We start from the raw sequence: 19104 nt of genomic DNA, 5'->3' as shown, positions 1-19104 counted from the left end.
GGAAGACTGAAACTTAAACAGCTACCATTTAGTGAATTCAGTTCTAACCATAGTTCTCAACCTTTTAGCAAAAAACACCTGGACAAAGACAATAATGGGGGAATACAGCCCCCAAACATATTCAGTGAATTCAGTTCTCACTATAACTCTCAACCTCTTAGCACAAAAGGAAACTGGACAAACACAATAATGGGGGAATTCAGCCCCAAAAAATAGGGACACATTTTAAATATTAATCTTATAAACTTAGAAAATTGCTAGAATAAAAGGTTTTGTGTTATCATGTATTTTCTGAAGAATATGAAGTCTGAAATTCAAATGCATGTCATTATTTAGTGAATTCAATCCTTCATTGATTACAAGAATCCAGAAAACCACTGATTTTATGAGGAACAGAACAGAAAAAAATCTGAATAGTTTTCACAAGTGGTGGTAAGTAGGGAATTCAGCTCTTGCTATGTATACCCAAGGTACAGGGATTGAGCCTGAGTAACTCTAGCCACCAGGTATATTTAACTGGAGGATTTCACACACACACCTGAATTCCTTCCCTTGCTTACGATAACAAACTTGAATTCCCTTAGGATATTCCTTTGCAGTATTACAATAATGAACTAAATTGCCTTGCAGTGTTACAATAGTGAATCTGAATTGAATTCCACTGGAGCTTCGGAACCAATCGATAGCCATCCTAACAAATTATCTTGCAGAGAGAGCCAAAAAACAATCAGTAGCCATCCATGTCACGTACATGACTGTGGATGTGGCAGTCTGATCCCCTTCCACTTTACTGCAGTTACAACTGCATAGATTTTTTGGCATCTGTACACTGATGCCTTCTCTTCTTAATCCGGACTGGTTTAACAGCAGTCTGGATTTTTTTATTTTAAAACCCAGCAACTCACACGCATGTGCAGTTTGAGTTACTTTAACTTCAGACTCGCAGCTATGCAGCCACTATACAATAGTATACTGATTATTTTATTTTTTTTAATTCTTTTTCTTTCTTTTTACAGCTTGGGGGGGGGGGGCTGCAGTCCTGCAGTCCAATAGCACGAGCTGCCCCCTGGTGAGGAGGCTGATGAAGAAGGTAGACACATAAAATTATTTAATGGAACTAAAATCCAGGTTAATTAACATTGGTCCTAAACTATATATCCTGGAGAGCAGAGCTCAGTGAGATAATTTCAGAATTAAAGGATTGAGGGGGGAGATATTATGAAATTGGTGCATAACTGCATCAAAGACTTTGTGAAGGAGACAGAGAACATAGGATTGGAAAGTCCAATAACAGTGAAGGTGTTAGAAACAGAAGTATCATCATAAAGATAAATTGCCACCAAGCTAAGACAGGCAGAGTTGAAGATGAATGAGAGACTATTAAACACATTCAAAAAAAAATGTACCACTGAAAACTTCCGTCCCCTATTCTGTGTATCTAGCAAGTACAAACACAATCATATACAGATTATTACATTAAAAATAATTCCACGTTCCTTTGGTATTTTTGCCACCTTTCTAGTACCAGAGTACCACCAACTTTTCTAGGTTCTGGGATATTTCCTCCTTTCACTTTAGTTGAAATGTAGGCTTATGGAGCTGCACCTTTCCAAATTTGCTTTGAGCGCATCTGTCCCTTCAGATCTAAGGTAGACACTACCTTAGAAAATACTTCAGTCAAACCTCTGCCAACCTCCTATGATCTCCAAAAACTTTATCTTGCCCCTTGTCACATCCACTAGTTATACTCTTCTTCTTTTGCACAATAGTTACTGATATGAGTAACATTTCTAAGAATACCATCTCCAACCCACTATCCTGACACCTCTCAGCTACTTGGCCCTGACTGCTTCACCCTCATTTATCACCTCTGACACATCATCTGTGCCTATGTACACCACATGTCTCCACCATTCTACCTTAAATGACAAATGACTACCTTGGTCACCTTCTGCTATAACCTCTAACACCTGAGATCCTTGCCACTGTAACTTTGTCTCTCCAGCCGTTGCTGCAAAGCCTCTAAGGCCTCTTCTCCATTCTCACACTAGCTTGCCTTTCTTTTACCCCTGGCTCCAAAGCACAACTTTTCTGTTGTAACATGGAAAATGCTTTCAGTTGGCTTAAGGCCTGAGAATAAAATACTGTTGCAGTATAAAGAAACTGATGCAATGGAGCCTATAGACCTGTACACATGAGAAAGTACTGCTACCTGATGATGGGTAGCTACAGTACACATTGCTGAAAATTTGGTAGGATTTCTGTGTATATAGTAGCTAGCTAACTAGATAGATAGATAAAATAGACTTGCATCTTGATATCCTGTCGGGCCAAATACCCATTATTAGAAATAATGAAACTGTTTTTCAATCTATGCTGTCAAGGATGATAGCCAGCATTCAGTTATATGATTTTATGCTCAATACTTGATGACACACTATAACCATATTAGATAATTTGTAAGTTTCATGCACAGTAATAAAATGTCATATAAAATGGTAATGCTAACTTCCATTTCCATACAAGGATCAGTGCTTTCCTTTCCTCTAAACTTCTCTTGTAAAATATACAACTGTGTAGTGATTGTGAGTTTTTTTTTTTTTCATTTCTATTGATGGTGAAAGCAAAAATGCATATGTGGATTTGTAAAAGTATATTTTTGTAGGTCAGTGATCATTATATTATGAGTATGTCTGTTTTTAACCTGCTGTGTTCCACTTAATAGCATATATTTACCCAAGTCTGCCTCTCCTTAAGAGTTATAAAACAAATCCAACAGTGGATAAACATTAAACTGCTTTCTTAGGTTCATAGCTAGGTACTAGGCTATTGGCCCAAGGGCCTAAGTAAGCCTAGCCAACAAGGTTCCCTGGCTTATGCCAGCTAAGAAAGTTATTTTCCTGTGCCCCTGTCGAGCAGAGCCACAGAAGTGATCCCTGGGATGTATTTCCTATTTCCCATCTACTCATCAAGATTTTTCGTGAAGAGTGCTAATGAGGAACTTTGCTTGACATAGATAGGTAGCTTGTTCCAGAGTATGGAAAGTCACTGGGACAAGAATCTATCCCTGCAGCATGTCCTGTTTATTGTGGTGACAAGGTTTAGGTCCCTAGGCGTGCAGCGTGGGGGGAATGGGATTTCTTTAGGTGCAGCATGTCCAACAGCTCTGGGTTTGACATAGCTTTATATTTTAGGCAGAGATCACCTCGGAGTAGGCGATATGCTACAGAGTAAAGCTGGAGTTTTTTGAGATGGTCAGTGTAGGGCATATGTTTGAGGCCAGTAATCCTCTTTGTGAGGTAATTCTGTGGCCTTACCAGCTGCTGCAGATGTCTTGTGAGGTACATTCCAAAAGGAGCATTGTCCTCTATAATGGGTCTAATGAGTGTTGAGTAGAAGGGAACAATTAACTCTTTTTTCCTGCATGAGAACCCTTTTGTGATGAGGTGTGCCACATAGAAGGATTTCCTGACTACTGTGGTGATGTGATTATCAAAGGAGAGACTACTGTCCACCTGGATCCCAAGGTTTCTTATCACACATTCGGTGTTAAGTAGACTGCTGCCTATGTAGTAGTTCATGGGTACAGAGTTTTTACCAAAGGGGATGACAATGCATGTTTTGGCACTGAGCTTGAGGCCATGGCTCTGACACCAGGTATCTGTCTCAGTGAGGCCCTTCTGCAGGATGTCCACATCATTTAGGGACTCGACTATGGCTCCTAGTTTGCAGTCATCTGTGAACTTTGTTAGCCAAAGGCCTTCTGTGTTAGCCTGTACTTCAGATAAGTAGATACCAAACAGGAGAGGTCCCAGGACTGAACCCTGTGGTACTCCACTTGTCACTGGTTTGAAGTCAGATCTGTAGTCTGCAACTTTTACAGTGTGGGTTCTGTCAGTGAGCCATTTGGCAACCCATCTTGTGACGTAGGGATTTATACCTAGTTTAGTGAGTTTATCTATAATTCCAGAATGGGGGATGGTGTCGAAAGTCTTGGTGAAGTCAAGATAAGCTGTGTGAACCACCTTACCCTCGTCTACACCTTTGGTGACTGCATCAAAGAAGTCAATCAGGTTCAGAAGGCATGATCTGCCTTTCACAAACCTGAACTGGGTGGGGTCCAGAGTATGGAGGTTACCATTGTCTTTGTTTAGGAGATCCATGATGATACATTCCATGGCCTTACAGAACAGGCTCATCCGGCTAGCAGGGTGATAGTTCCCAGGATAAGTGGTGGCTCTCCCTTTAAAGAATGGGATATCTGTTGCTGTGCACCATTCAGTGGGCTCAAAGCCTGATGTGAGGTTATGATTGAACATGGTGCTTAGGTGGGGAGCCATTTTGTTCTGAATGTCATGTAAAACGCAGCCTGAGATGTTGTCCGGTCGCATGGATGCTGTGTTTTTGGCTTTAGAGAGTGCAGCTTTTACTTGCATAATTGTGATTACATGGCATTCTTCCTATATAGATATGGGCTCTTTAGTGGGTGAGATGGGGTAAAGTTAGCACTGAACCTATCTGCCAGGATGTTGGCAATATCATTTGGTTCTGTAATTTTCATGCCATTGTGCTTTAACTCAGAGCAGATCTGGGTGTTGCCATTGAGATTCCTGGCATAGCTATAGAATGCTTTGTGGTTGTCCTTAGAATCAGTGGCAATTTTGTTTTCATAGCTAGCTTTGGAGGATCTTATAAGGGATCTTAGCTTCTTACTGAGGCTGACCCAGGAGCTCCTCCACTCATGGGATTTCACTCCCTTCTGCAACAGTTTCTTCCTTCTGTTGTAGAGTTTGTTTATGGCAGGGGACCACCAAATTGGTTTACTTTTTTTGTAGGATAGCATCTTGGTTCTGTTTGGAATAGCATGATCCATGCACTCGTGTAAGTGCTTATAGAGTACATTTGTGTAGGATTCAGCAGTCATAACTGTATTGTCCATCTACATGGGTGTCATGAATTTTACCACTTCTGTCTTAAGAAGCATAAAGTAGGCATTGAAGAAATTTTTACAGTGGTTTCCTTAATGAGGGGTGGGATGGGATGTGAATATCTAGGCTGATTAGGTTATGGTCGGATCTGACCAATGAGGAGTTGTCTTCAGGTGTGAAACACCAATCACTCATGTTGGTAATGACTAGGTCTAGGATATTGTTGCCCCTGGTGGGGGTGTGGATAAGTTGAACCAGGGCATTGGAATTTATGAATTCCAGAAAGCGTTGAGCAAAGGAGTTGGTTCATGAGTAGTTTTCCCAGTTAATGGTGGGGTAGTTGAAATCGCAGCACTCGGAGCCTCCAATACTATGAACTACGACTTTATTAAACAAAAACAAATACAAATAAATGCTTAACTTGTTCACCGCATTTTTCGCCAATCATGTAACTTCTTCAGCAAAAAAAAAAAAAAAACTTGCTGAAGAAGTTACATGGTTGACGGAAAACATGGTGAACAAGTTAAGCGTTTATTTGTATTTGCTTTTGTTTAATAAAGTCATAGTTCGTATTACTGGAGGCTCCAAGTGCTTCACTTTTTTATTCATTGGGGAAGTTATACTTGAGGAGCTTTTTTCTCACTTTTATCTTTGTCATTGAAATCACCCATTATTAGGGTGCTTGTTTGAACCCTAATATTTTCCAGTATATCAAGAAAAGAGAAGTGGGAATCCTGGGGCATGGTGGGGGATCTGTAGCAAGCTACAATTTGGAATGCAGTTTTGCCCAGAGTTAGTTGCACTTGGATAACCTCGGATGCATTATGCTGAGCAACTAGCCTGGAGGTGCGGATATCCTTAATGAATATGGACACACCTCCACCTTTAGTGTTCCAGTCCAGATTAGATGGCCGAAAAGTGTGGTATGAGTTATAGCCTGGTAATACAGGGGTGCACTCTGGCGCCTTAAACAAGGTCTCGGTCACTGCACAGATATCGATGTTCTCCATTTTAAGGAGTGCCTTGAGGAAGTACATTTTGAGATTTAGACTTCTAGCACTGAGTAGCATTACCATCAGTTTTTTCTTGCCTGTTCCTGTTACAGTGGTAAATTTGTCATTTGAACCTTGCCTAAAAAGGCACTATAGGGGTGGCAAGATCCTTAGCCAGTATCCAGAATCCCAGGGGTGACAGGTGCAGATCTCTGGCAAAGCATCATGGTCTGTTGACCAAGTCATCCCAGGTAGACAGATAATGGATCCCCTTAGAATGACACCAGATGCTTAGCCAATTGTTGAAGTCAATCATTTTGTGCTTGTACTGCAGTATCATTCTGGGTGATGGCAGGATGCTGCTCAGGGCTAGGGTCATACCTGTCTGGGCTACAAGATCAGAGAACTTTTCCATGTCTCTTTTCATGTAGTCCAGGGAGGTACATCTCAGGTCATTCACACCAACATGGACAATGACAGTGTCATATTTGTACTTGTTGTGGAGTGATCTGAGTGCATGGGTTATGTGGCGGATCCTGGTACCTGACAGGCAGCTGACAGTAACAGTCTCCTTGTTTAGCCTGGTGAGTGGGACTTCAGTGTGCCTGACTATAGAGTCACCTATGACTAGTGTGATGGGTACGTTGTTTTGCCTTATAGGTTGTGGCTGAGTGGCACACTGAGTCTGTGGGCTATGTGTCATTTGTGTAGTGTTGGGGGGCAGAGGTTGATTGTATTTCTGCTTTGGAGGTCTCTGTTGCCTAAGCAGATTTTTATTGAGAGCCTCCGCAAATGTTTTTGTGTTTCTATGTGTGGATTTTGGTGGTGTAGGTTTAGTGGAACTATGTGATGAGTGTGGTGTGGTATGGTGCAAGTGTTTACCTTCTCCTCTTAACTGTCAAATTCAATCTTGGATGGAGAGAGCTTTACCTCCAGTTTGGCTAGATAAGTGCATCTCTCGCAAGTTGTAGTGCTGGGTGGTAGGAGGAGAGGGTTGTCTGTGTACATGAGGCAATTGCTGCATTACCCCAAGATGCTCAGATTCATCTAGACAATGATGCTCTAGACAAGTGAGGAAAGTGAGTACAAGAGCTGTTTTTCTCTAAGCAAGTTAGGAAAGTAAGTACAAAAACTGTTTTCCTGTAGGTAATGAGGAAGGTTAAGTGCTGTAGTAATTTGTAGCTTATTTAGTGCTTACAACAAGTTCTGAACAAGTGCTGAGCATGAATAAGCAAACTCAAGTGCTAAAACCAAGAATCTGTATCTGATGTAGACTAGTTACAAGAAAGAAACGTGCAAATGTGTCTTTTAAATCAGAAGGTTGAGAGAGATGGAAAAATTGCCCAAATGGCCAATAACTTCAATTTCTGGGCCAGAAACCACTCCTTACGTGGTAGATAGGTTACCTAGTGCTTACCACTCCCACTGTTAAGTTAGAAGGCTTCCCTCCCCTTTCAAGACAACTAAGTCTAAAAATACTGCAGATCTGGTAATTTAAACATCAGTGACCACTGATGTACAGTCAGCAACAACCAACATAAAATAATAGTATATCACAGTATCTATAACCAAATGGTTACAGTTGTACAGCTGGATTCACTTACATATTATGCCCTTAACCACAATTACTAGTGTTATAGCCAGGTATGAGTCACACACAAAGAGTTATGCTTTATACCGTAATAAGGAATGTTAATTATATGCACTACACTGAGTGCTGCACTTATACCGCGCCACTCCAGGTGCTGCTTATACAGTACACCACACTGAGTGCTGCTCTTACACTACACCACACCAGATGTTGCTCTTACATTACACCACACTGGGTACTGCTTTTACACTACACGACACAGGGTGCTGCTGTTACACTACAACACACTGGGTGGTTGTCTTACACTACACCACACCTGGTGCTGCTCTTATACTTCACCACACCTGGTGCTGCTCTACACTATAACACATTGAGTGCTGCTCTTACAATATGCCACAGAGAGTGCTGCTCTTACACTACACCACACTAGGTGCTACTCTTATATTACATCACACCGGGAGCTGCTTCTACAATACAGCACAACAAGTGCTGCTCTAACACTACATCACACTGGGTGGTGCTCTTACACTACACCATATCAGGTCCTGCTCTTACACTACACCACACCGAGTGCTGCTCTTACACTACACCGCACCGGGTGCTGCTCTTACACTACACCACACTGGGTACTGCTCTTACACTACATCACTCCTGAGCTTTATCATTCTAGACTATGACAAAGGTTGTTTAATTTAAAGAAACACTCCAGACTTATGTCCTATTAAAAAATGCCAAAAGCAAACCTAAATGTTCTTGCCTATAAACCTGTAAAAGATGTCACCTTTCCAATGGCCATTAGGTGACAGACGTCTAAAAAATTATGATGAGATGCAGACCAAAGAACAGACTCCATATATAGTTTGTTAGACAACAGTCGCTACAGGAAGTAAAATTCCCCCTTTTTGGATCTGTCACCAGATATCATCAGAGCTACCTTACCAAAATCTTACTGAAGACTCTGCAGAGGATTGGATACCATGTACACCAAAGGCAAGACCCTCCTATGTGGACCTGATGTAATCAGCATGTATTCTCAGTACCTTTCCCAAAAATGTGATTTATATCACAAGACCTTAATGCTGCCACTCAGTGATTAGACATTTATTATTAGTATATCTAGAACTTTCAAGATTTGACTATAAAGGTGATGCTTCTGCATTATACCTTGGTCAGTGATCAACTTTGTTTCTGTTCTCTGTGAATTACTGACACATTCCTGCTATTCTACTGTGGTTATACCTGCCATGCTGTCTAAATTGTGCATCACTCATGGCATCCTGTTAGAAAAGTTTTGTTGACAGATCACTAACTATGTCATCTGAGTTTCTACAAGCACCTATTGGTTACTTAAAAGCAATCCAAGATAAAACTGAATATTCTGTTTTGACCAGCTTATATTTTCTCAAAAGCGTGCGTCTCTATTCAGTTAAGTGTTTTGCCAGTCTGACTAGTATCTTATTTGAAATTAGACCATATGTATTTAATTGGATTTCTGCTAGTAAATTAACAAATACATGTATCAGTTATTTACTGTGGCACGGGTATTTATTTTCCACATTTATTTCTCTGTTGTAGTACTATCATTAGTGTTTCCTTTAACATATTGTAATGTTTGAATTTTTATAAATAAATATCAGTTAAAAATAATGTATTCCAATGTAGAGTACACAGAATGGTTCTAACACCAAAAACTATTAAATGCTTTACTCTTTTTTTAAACTATAAATGTGTTCAGCTTAGCTATGCCATGTATTTTCAAACAAAAATCCTGAAAGTAACAATACCTAGTTGTTTTAATTTATTGATCAGTGTTTTGTGTATGACCTTGTCAAATGCTAAAGTTAAATCAATATAAATTCCATCACAGGACAATTTTTTATTCATAGCTGTTATTACATTCTTATAGAAAATCATGATACAGGTGGTAATAGATCTATTTTCAACATATGCATGCTGATATATGTTTCACGTCCCAAACTATCCAGTTCTGACAATAACTTATCCAATATTACCTTCTCTGTTATTTTTCCACAACATGAAAGTAGACTTAAGGGTCTCCATGACTCTGGGTTTGTCTTACACCCCTTTCTCTTCAAGGCAGAGTTAATAAGAACATGTCTCCAATCTTGAGGAATCTCTCCATATTTGTATGACCACGTAAATAATAGATATGATGGTACTATAAGTTCTTGCTGAAGTGTTCTCGGGTCATTATTACTAATTCTTTTTCCTCCCTGCACTTTGTTTGGATCAAGTTTGCACGGCTCTTTTTCAATACAATCTGTTTTGATTCCAGTATCTGAGGTTACCTGGATGTCACTAGAACAACTTATCACCCCCATTGTGGAGTCAAACTGTTTTGCATAAGATTATTTAAATATATCAATAAACAGTTGTGTCTAAGAATAAATGTTAGAATCTAAACACAGTTTATCAATTTGTATGTTTTTACTCCTTCCACATATTATGTATCTATAAAATGATTTCCTATTATGCTAAATATCCGTATATAATTTTTCTTCAAAATGTTCTTGATCTTGTCTCATACTATGCTTAATTTGTTTGCCCAGCATATTTATTTCAGCTTTCAGAGTTGTTGTTAGATCTTTTTTACATTTTCTTATATATTTTTCTCTCACCTTAATCAGATATGTTATTCTTATGGAAATATATATATCCCCCTGATGCTGTATGCCTAGATCGTGATTAAACTTTTTTTTTGCACTCAAACGATTTCTCCTTCAAAACTTTCAACATTCCTTCTGCAGTTTTTCACTGAATACATCACTCCAATAAGTTATACATAGTGACTGTTTTGTTTCCATATAACCTATAATTAAAGTTCTGTGCATCGCTTCATGATCACTGCACATCAATGGTGGTAAAACTTGACTGAACTTCTTTAGGAACACAAACAGTGTCTAGTATGTTCCTTTCCCTGGTAGGTTTTTTACAATCTGAAGTAATTGCTGTTCATGAACATACCTGGTGAATAATTTCCTTACTAATGTTGCTGAATCAATATTATTCCAGTCTGTTTCTGATAAATTTAAGTCTCCAGCCATTAGTGTTCTTCCCTCCTGTGTTTCATGCAAGAAATGTAAGAATTCCTCTAGGTCATCAGCAACTGAATGTGGTGGTCTATACATTCCAACAATTGCCATATGTTCCAGGATTGCCTTTATTATCACAGTTACATAATCTATAGCATTGGTGTTATTACTGAATATGTAATAATCGCAGGTCTCATAACTATCTTTAATACCTATCATAACATCAGCTGATTTTTCTTACATTGTCTGTTACAGTAAAAGCATTTATACCCTAACAGAACTGGTTTCCAGTCATTATTCTTTAACCATGTTTTTACAAACAATAACAACATCATTCTTGTAGAAATATAGCATAATTTCCAATAATAAAACTTTATTATTAATAATCATCAAATATTGCAAAATATCTGCTGCAAAAATTCTCTTCTCTGATCTTGCCAAATGCACACCCTCCTGTTTGAATACATGTGAGTCCAAAATTAGGTTTAGATGCTCTACATATTTCCATTTTTTAAATGGGGACTTTTTTCACATAGGTATTTACCTAAAAAATATATTTTCATTCACGGTGACCCGAGTCTCTTTTCTATATGTGATTTTTGAAAAATATGTCCTAACACCAGTACAAGCTATACTAAGAGGGCTGTAAGTTCCTACTGACAGTCAGTGAGTCCTTACAGATGAGATCATTTGTACTGACATGTATAAAAACAGAACCATACTTCCTTACATTACTGCATTCTAAGGCCTGCCTCACATCCTCTAGTTTTTCTCCTGGCAAGCATAACACAATTCGATGTTCGTTATCTTCTCTGCAAATGTAAGTATCAGTTCCTCTAATAATTGAATCTCAAATTACAATAATATCTTTTCTGACCAGATCTGAAGAATCTTCAACTTTTAATTCAGTAACATCTGCTCTATCAATTGCTACAAAGGAATGATCCTCATCACCATTAGTCTTATTAATACCACTGTTTTCATTGTTTATTACATTTGCAACCAAGTTCTTATCCCTCCAACTCTAAAGTATGGAGGATTACCTCTCAAAATGTGGAAGAGATGTTCAGAATGTGCAATACCACACATCTAATGAGGAAGAAACCAGCAAGATGTAGAACATGACCTCTCATAATGTAGAACAAAGCAAAGTATCTCTTATAGTGTTGAACATATGGGGAAAATGTGAAACATGACCTCTCATGATGTGGACAAAATGAACAAAATGCGGGGCACTACTTCTCATAATGTGGAACAAACTGGCAGCATGTGGAACACTATCTCTCATAATTTGGAACAAATGGGCAAAATGTATTTATTATTTCTTTAGTTAATAATTTTGTTTACCAGGTAATATCTGATTGAGCCGAATAGCTCATTTTCAGCAGAGATCCAGGGAGAAAAAAATCTCCAGACAAAAAAAATGCAGATAGAAAGCAACATTAGGAAAAGTTACAACAGAGTAAATACAATAAATTATTGGATTAGATTAATAGCATAGTGAGATACAAAAATAAAAAAATATATAACATATATATATATATATATATACATACATATATATATATATATATATATATATATATATATATATATATATATATATCTTGAGATAAAAACATAATATAATAATAATTTACAAGAAATACCAGAAACTAGAATGAAATAAGTGCTTTATACAAGTAAAAGTACAAAAAATAGCAATTACTATGAGCAGGAAATATAAAGGTGAGGGAGAACATATATTCTGTTATATGTAGGCTAAGTAGCAACAGATATTAATAATTATCCTGGGACTGTACAAGACCATAGCCAGTGTTTAGAAAAGTGTTCTTTTAGTAGTAGTTTGAACTTATGAATGTCTGTTTTTTTATAATTTGTTGGGGTAGAGAGTTCCAGGTTTTAGCTATTTTGTTTGAAAAGAGTGAAAATGTGGAACACTACCTGTCATAATGTGGAACAAATGGGCAGAATGTGGAACACTACCTCTCATAACCTGGAATATATGGGCAAAATGTGGAACACTACCTCTCATAACCTGGAATATATGGGCAAAATGTGGAACACTACCTCTCATAACCTGGAATATATGGGCAAAATGTGGAACACTACCTCTCATAATGTAGAATATCTAGGCGAAATGTGGAACACAGCCTCTCATAACCTGGAATATATGGGCAAAATGTGGAACACTACCTCTCATAACCTGGAATATATGGGCAAAATGTGGAACACTACCTTTCATAACCTGGAATATATGGACAAAATGTGGAACACTACCTCTCATAACCTGGAATATATGGGCAAAATGTGGAACACTACCTCTCATAACCTGGAATATATGGACAAAATGTGGAACACTACCTCTCATAACCTGGAATATATGGGCAAAATGTGGAACACTACCTCTCATAATGTAGAATATCTAGGCGAAATGTGGAACACTGCCTCTCATAATGTGGAACAATGAGCAAAATATGAAACAAATGGGGAAAACATGATACATTACCTCTCATAATGTGGAAAAAATTTACAAAATGTGGAACAGTATCTCTCATACTGTAGATCAAATGGGTAAAATGAGGAATATTGGTTCTTATGTGGAACAAATGGACAAGGTGTGGAAGATCACCTCTCATAATATAGAAAAAAATAGCAAAATGTGAGACACTATCTCTCATAATGTGTAATGGATCGGTGAGATGTGGAAAACTTACTAAGAGCTGACTAACAACTTCAGCTAGAAAGCTCAAATTTGATTAAAATGTGTTACATTGTAATTAAAAGTTGTTCTGATGAATTAACATCATAATACATCAGTATTATACACCATGTATATGAGCCCAAAAAATTCTTAACACTGAATAATGGACAGGCTTTCAATATAGAACAATGAGGAATATAACACTCAAAATGAGGAATGTTCCCCTTATTAAGGTACACTGGGGAGGTATGATGGATTCCAATAATTAATATTCTGCTTTTAAGGACAGATTACCTTAAAGACCAATTGGCAAGGACAAGCTGACAGAACCAACATGTTAATATGCCTGTCATACCTTATCAAAATGTTTGGTGACCTTGAAATTAGTAAACAACAGCATTGCCTTCATGGAGTTGATCTTTCCCAAACTGTATTATAGCTGACATCTCCTAAATCGGAATAGAATCTTGCAAAATTTTCCTAGCAAATGTGCAATAAAATGTATTGTATGGGCTTGGTCACTTCTGTCTCAGTGAGATAAGGACTGCGTATTATACATGGTGTTTCTTTGGGTCTTCATCTGGGATTTCAAACATTAACTGTAGTAATCCATAAATAACCATCAAAACTAAACAAATGACAGCAGATATTCTGATTACAACATATTTAATTATAATTTGCTGTTGCTTGTTTTGATATAACAAACCCTCCAGTGGATATCGCTGTCATAAAAAGTAATCACCTAATAAGTAAACTTGTCCTCGTGATCAAGGATATCAAGTCTTCTACTAACAATGAATCTTTCATAATAAAAAGTATGGACCATTTCAGATCCCAGGTACTACCATTTCCCCACAGCCATACAGACTATGAAAGCAGCAAAGAAGGAACAAAAGATTATACAGCTCACATCCACTGGTTGTGTTCTGAAACAAGTAAAACTAAGAAAACATTGCAGCTGGGCATAACCTCCTTACCATATATAATACCAAATTCTGCAGCTTTTTGCAAAAAGAATGTTATTTTTAAGTTTTATTTTCTTAATAAGGATAGCCCCTAAAATTTTCTTGGAGTTAAAAATCGCAGCCATGACATTAAGAAAGACTGAATTTCCAATACCAAACTTGCTGTGTCTTTCAGCTTATCCCGGTTAGGGGTCGCCACAGTGGAACTCCGGTCCGCTAATGTTTGGTAGTGGATTTTTATGTGCCGAGTTACCAGTCCTGATGCACAAACTTCAATGAAGGCATGCCCATTCAAGCATGCCTCCACACAGAAGACACTCTAGCTGAGAATCGAACGCAACAACGTCTTTCTGTGAGGCGACAACGCTACCGCAGCACCACTACCATGGGTCAAACTAATTTCCAATACCAAACTACCTAAGTTAATTTATAATCTGCTGTAGTTTCATGCTAAATACATCAGATGGAGTTTCTTACATCCCGGAATGACAAGTTGTCAATTAGGTCTTGCAGGGGGAGGTCTTTATATAGAAAATTACTGGGATCACTACGGAATACCAAAATTCCACAATGCCGAGACTCTAAATCCCGAGGAGCAGAATCTCAAAATTGTTGAATCTCAAACATTAAAAAAAAAAAAAAAAGTAAAACATCCAACAAACTATTCTAACCTGTATGCAGGGGGTCAAGCCCCCCCTGCACCCCCTGCAACTTAAATATACCAAGTCCGAGACTGCACTACAGTGGAGTGAACAGCAAAGTTCCCATTCCGCACTGTACAGCAATCCCCATTCACTACTTTCCAGATTCCTCAATCTCAAGATTCTGGTCCTCGGGATTTAGAGTCTCGGGATTGTGTAATTTCGGTATTCCATAGTGATCCCAAATTATCACATGTAAAAATGTAGGAAAAACACGCTATAAGTAAGAAGCTGCAGTTTTAAAAAGGTGTGTTGTGTTTACTTACCTAGAATGCTTAGCAGTTGTATGCATATCAATGCCCAGTACCTACCATGACTTAATTTTGTGGATGTCATTACAGAGATCCTTAAAAATCAAACAGCACAATATAATCTTTACCTTTTGCAAAACCACTTGCAATTTTAACATGATTCATATAACTGGAAATCATATTAATGTAAAACAAAGATGCTTCAGAATGACCTATTTAAGAATGGCATATCATTAATTCAAATGTTATATTTTATTTCAATTGGAACACTCACTCTTTATTCAAACCTTGTATTACTCCACAAATCTTCTTTAAGATACTCTAGCTACTAAGGGAATCTTGGGTAAATCACCACAAATAGGCAGCAACAAGTATACCTAGGAATCTTTAAATCATGCTAACAGATACTACAAAAGGTGCACACATTTCAACCAGTTACAGTTAAAGAAAATCTATGGTGGCAAAACTAGTCAACAAGCAAAGGCTTTACCTTCCATGCACCTTCACATCTGATATTGCGTAAAAGTAACGTGATAAATTCTTCTCATCTATAACTGTTGCACCAGTAGCTGGTCTCAGCAGACTAATCCTTATATCTGTGATGGTGAAGAAGTCCCTCAAATTCTTGGTTGTGTCCAACTGACCATAAAGAGAGGCCACATTGTGAAGCTGAGGCCCTGCAAAGAGTGCAAATCTATCTTTGATCTCAAAACGGACATGTTTGTCATATTTCCACACATATCCTCTGGAATAATCTTCTGTACAGATGATATCTAACACTCTTTGCTGTGTTAAATCCTGAGCAGTTTTTGCTTCCATGTGGAAAGCTTCTAAGCAGTCAGAGGCATAAAACTGATAAGGCTGCCATGTTCGACCATAGTCAAGGGACTTCTCCAGGATCATTTGCTCTGGCCGCCCAGATTCAAATGTGATTACTATGTCATCTGTAAGTTCAATTGTTTTGTTCCATGACATAGTAATGTTGACAACAAGAGGCTTTGGGTACTTTTTCCATGATGTTGACTGCCAAAATGTGGTTGGATTTCGACCTTCTCTGTCAAACATCAGTTCAGGAGGATGTGCTAGTTCAGGAGTACTGGCATCACACTCATTATTGCACATGTAAGGGTTCTCCTAAAAAAAAAACAAAAGGAACAGAAATTAAAAGGAGGACTGTTAGAGGGCTGCATTACACACACAATGCTCCTAATCAAGAAACTATTGACCTTTCTAGATTTCTCTCTACAAAACTTATTTTATTCCATTTTAGAAAGAACATTAACTGAATTAAATGGGCAAATAGCACATCAATAGATGAAAGTGACAGTTTTGTGTGCACCCATGGCTAGCAATAAGTATATAATGAATTAAAGAAATGGAAAAAGCACTATGCAAATCAGTATAGCTAAATTTCCTAAAGTTCATGAATTTCTTAAAGGGCAATATTTTTTAGCAACAATGTATGCACACCAAACTGAATTCCATGTTTTAGATGAAGCATAAGATTGAGACAATCAATTTATTTATGGAATCTTGCAGAGAATAATGTTGCAATGGATTAATTGTTTCATTTACATTCATTTAGCCCTTCTTTCACGCAAAGTTCCTAGTTAGCGAGTTTGGTGTTTTACCTGCTGTCACTGCAGAGACAATTTGCTTGCAGTCATCAGTGCTAACTGACAAAGGTGTATGTGTGTTTAAACACTGTCACTCGACTCCACATGCTCACCCCATATTAAGCCATCTGTGTACGTTTTTAGATTAGGATTTCTGGAGTATGCTCTCCCTTACATCAATGATAATTAATCCTAAGACTTAACACATTTATGTATCTAAACAGACATGGTGCAATCCCTTTTTTCTTCAAAGTATGGGTTCTTACTACATATTTAATACAGTAGAGCATTCGAAGCCTAACCACGGAATTTGCATTATTTTCTCCCTTTGTTGGTAAGGGGCATAGTGGACAGCCCTATTTTAAATGTATGGCACCCCATCCACTCAGCAAGTGTTATTTTGAAGTGAGTTAGCATACAGACATAGCATATTCCATTGGTAGGGGATCTTTTGGGAGAGATATCTATCATTCCAGTAAGTAACATTTATATTGTGAAATAAATTTACATACCTTAAGTCAGTGTTCATAGTATTGTCTATTTTTACTTAGATGTAATAGATCAGATGATCAAATACGATGGAGTCATTTGCAGCTCTATATGACCAGGAGATGCTGTCACACAGGAGTCTGTAAGCGAAAGAGAATACACAGTCTAAGTGACTGGGATTCCTCTCACTTAGGTTAACTTAAGGAGGACAAAACTGATATTTTCTTTGTCAGAAGCTAATGCTGCCTCTCAGGTTAGGCTATATGCTTAGCTAGATATATTCCAAGAAGGCAGTATACTCTATTATGGGTTTGACTGGGGAAGATTAAAGAAGGACAATAACTTCCTTCTGTCTGGAGGATATAACTTTAGTTATCAGTTGCGCCAGGTAGAAATCTTTATATGGTGGTCAAACAAGGCTAGATGATAACAGTATGGACTTTGAGGAGAGGGATGCTATCGGTGTAGTAGGTACAGATGTGTTCTTGTGTACTAAAGAGTATTAGGATGCATTTTTTTTCTTTTTACAGGATTTTAGGTTATGACCTTTACAGCAGGATTTAGTATGGCTAAGATCATGCTGCAGAATATGGGTATCAGCAGAATTGTTAATGACCTCGATGAGCTTTCAGTCATTTCTGAAAGTTGTCCACCAGAGTCTATTGACATCCACCAGTATAGCAGAGAAGTCCAACCTGAATAGAAGTTTAACCAGCACAGAACCCTGTGATATAGTGTTGTATCACTTGTGACATGCCTTTTAGAGAAAAACATGTCACAACTCGTCACCATATCAGTTGCTTTTATATGGCAGTTTGTAAACCAGAAGGTTAAATAGGGACTGGCATTTAGTCTGATGAAGTTCTTTATGACACCAGAGTGTGGGATAGTGCCAAAGGGTGGCGCGCACTGATTTACCATTATCATGTGCTGCAGTCACTCCCTCGAAAATGTCTATCAAGTTCAGTAAACAGGACCTACCTATCACAAAGGAGATATCATTGTACTGTTGGTATCACAGAACTGTAGGCTATCTGTAACATTATTTAGTTGCTCTGTTATAATTTGCTTGATCACTTTGCAGCTAATACTAGTGATACTAAGTTCATAGTTCTTAGGGTTGGTAGAGGGGCCAGCCTTGTGTAATGGTACTAATGAGCTGTTCTCTTTTTGGGCATATAGCTAGTTGAAAGGCTATTTTAAACGGGCATATGAGAAATTCAGTTAAGCTGTGTTTAACAATGACTGTGAGACAGCTATGTATAGTCTTGGGCTGCACAAAGCAGAAATTTTTGATCTTGGAAAGAATGTTTAGTTAATTTTGGGGGTTTATGGGAAAGGTGAGTTTGTTTTGGGAGTAAGCGGGGAGGAAAGTCTGGTATGAAATTAGAGCTAAAGTTTTCATGATGTCAAGCAGTGATGTCTTATATGTTTGAGAACAAAGTCAGTTAGTTATGAGCTCATTGCTGTATTGGGGATTGTTACACAGATTACTAACATAATTAAAGAAGGATTTAGGATTACTTTTTGAAGCGGTCGCAATATTTAGCTTATGCTTTGCCTTAAATGATTTTATATGTTTTTCTGTGCTCTTTAGAAAAACATTTTAAGATTTCAATTAGTATGAAGGAATGTATTTTTTTCCTATAGCAGGATTTCACCACATGATCTTATTTTTAAATTTGCAATCTTTTTATAGTAGATAGAGACTGATAAGTTTATGCAGGAATCCAGGTGGAAATAGAAACTAGGGTTGGGTTCTAAGTTGAAATGTAATGGTCTGATTTAACCAGAGATTAGGAGATTTTTGGTGT

The 19104-nt window shown here is 37.9% G+C and overlaps 1 protein-coding gene across 6 annotated transcripts in view; it reads right to left on the bottom strand.

Moving 5' to 3' along the window:
- Positions 1–19104, bottom strand: part of NTNG1 (netrin G1) — a 2528066-nt gene that overhangs the window by 1556458 nt on the left and 952504 nt on the right. For all 6 annotated transcript variants that reach the window (XM_044085997.1, XM_044086001.1, XM_044085996.1 and 3 more), the window contains exon 3: positions 15676–16319. In XM_044085997.1, the coding sequence (XP_043941932.1) occupies positions 15676–16319 (644 nt within the window). The remainder of the gene's footprint in view (positions 1–15675; positions 16320–19104) is intronic.

The sequence above is a fragment of the Protopterus annectens genome, chromosome 10.part0 (genome assembly GCF_019279795.1).
Source record: "Protopterus annectens isolate FY-2018-M chromosome 10.part0, PAN1.0, whole genome shotgun sequence".
NCBI classification, from domain to species: domain Eukaryota; kingdom Metazoa; phylum Chordata; order Ceratodontiformes; family Protopteridae; genus Protopterus; species Protopterus annectens.
The sequence above is the reverse complement of the archived record's forward strand: the minus strand, read 5'-3'. Positions and strand labels throughout refer to the sequence as shown.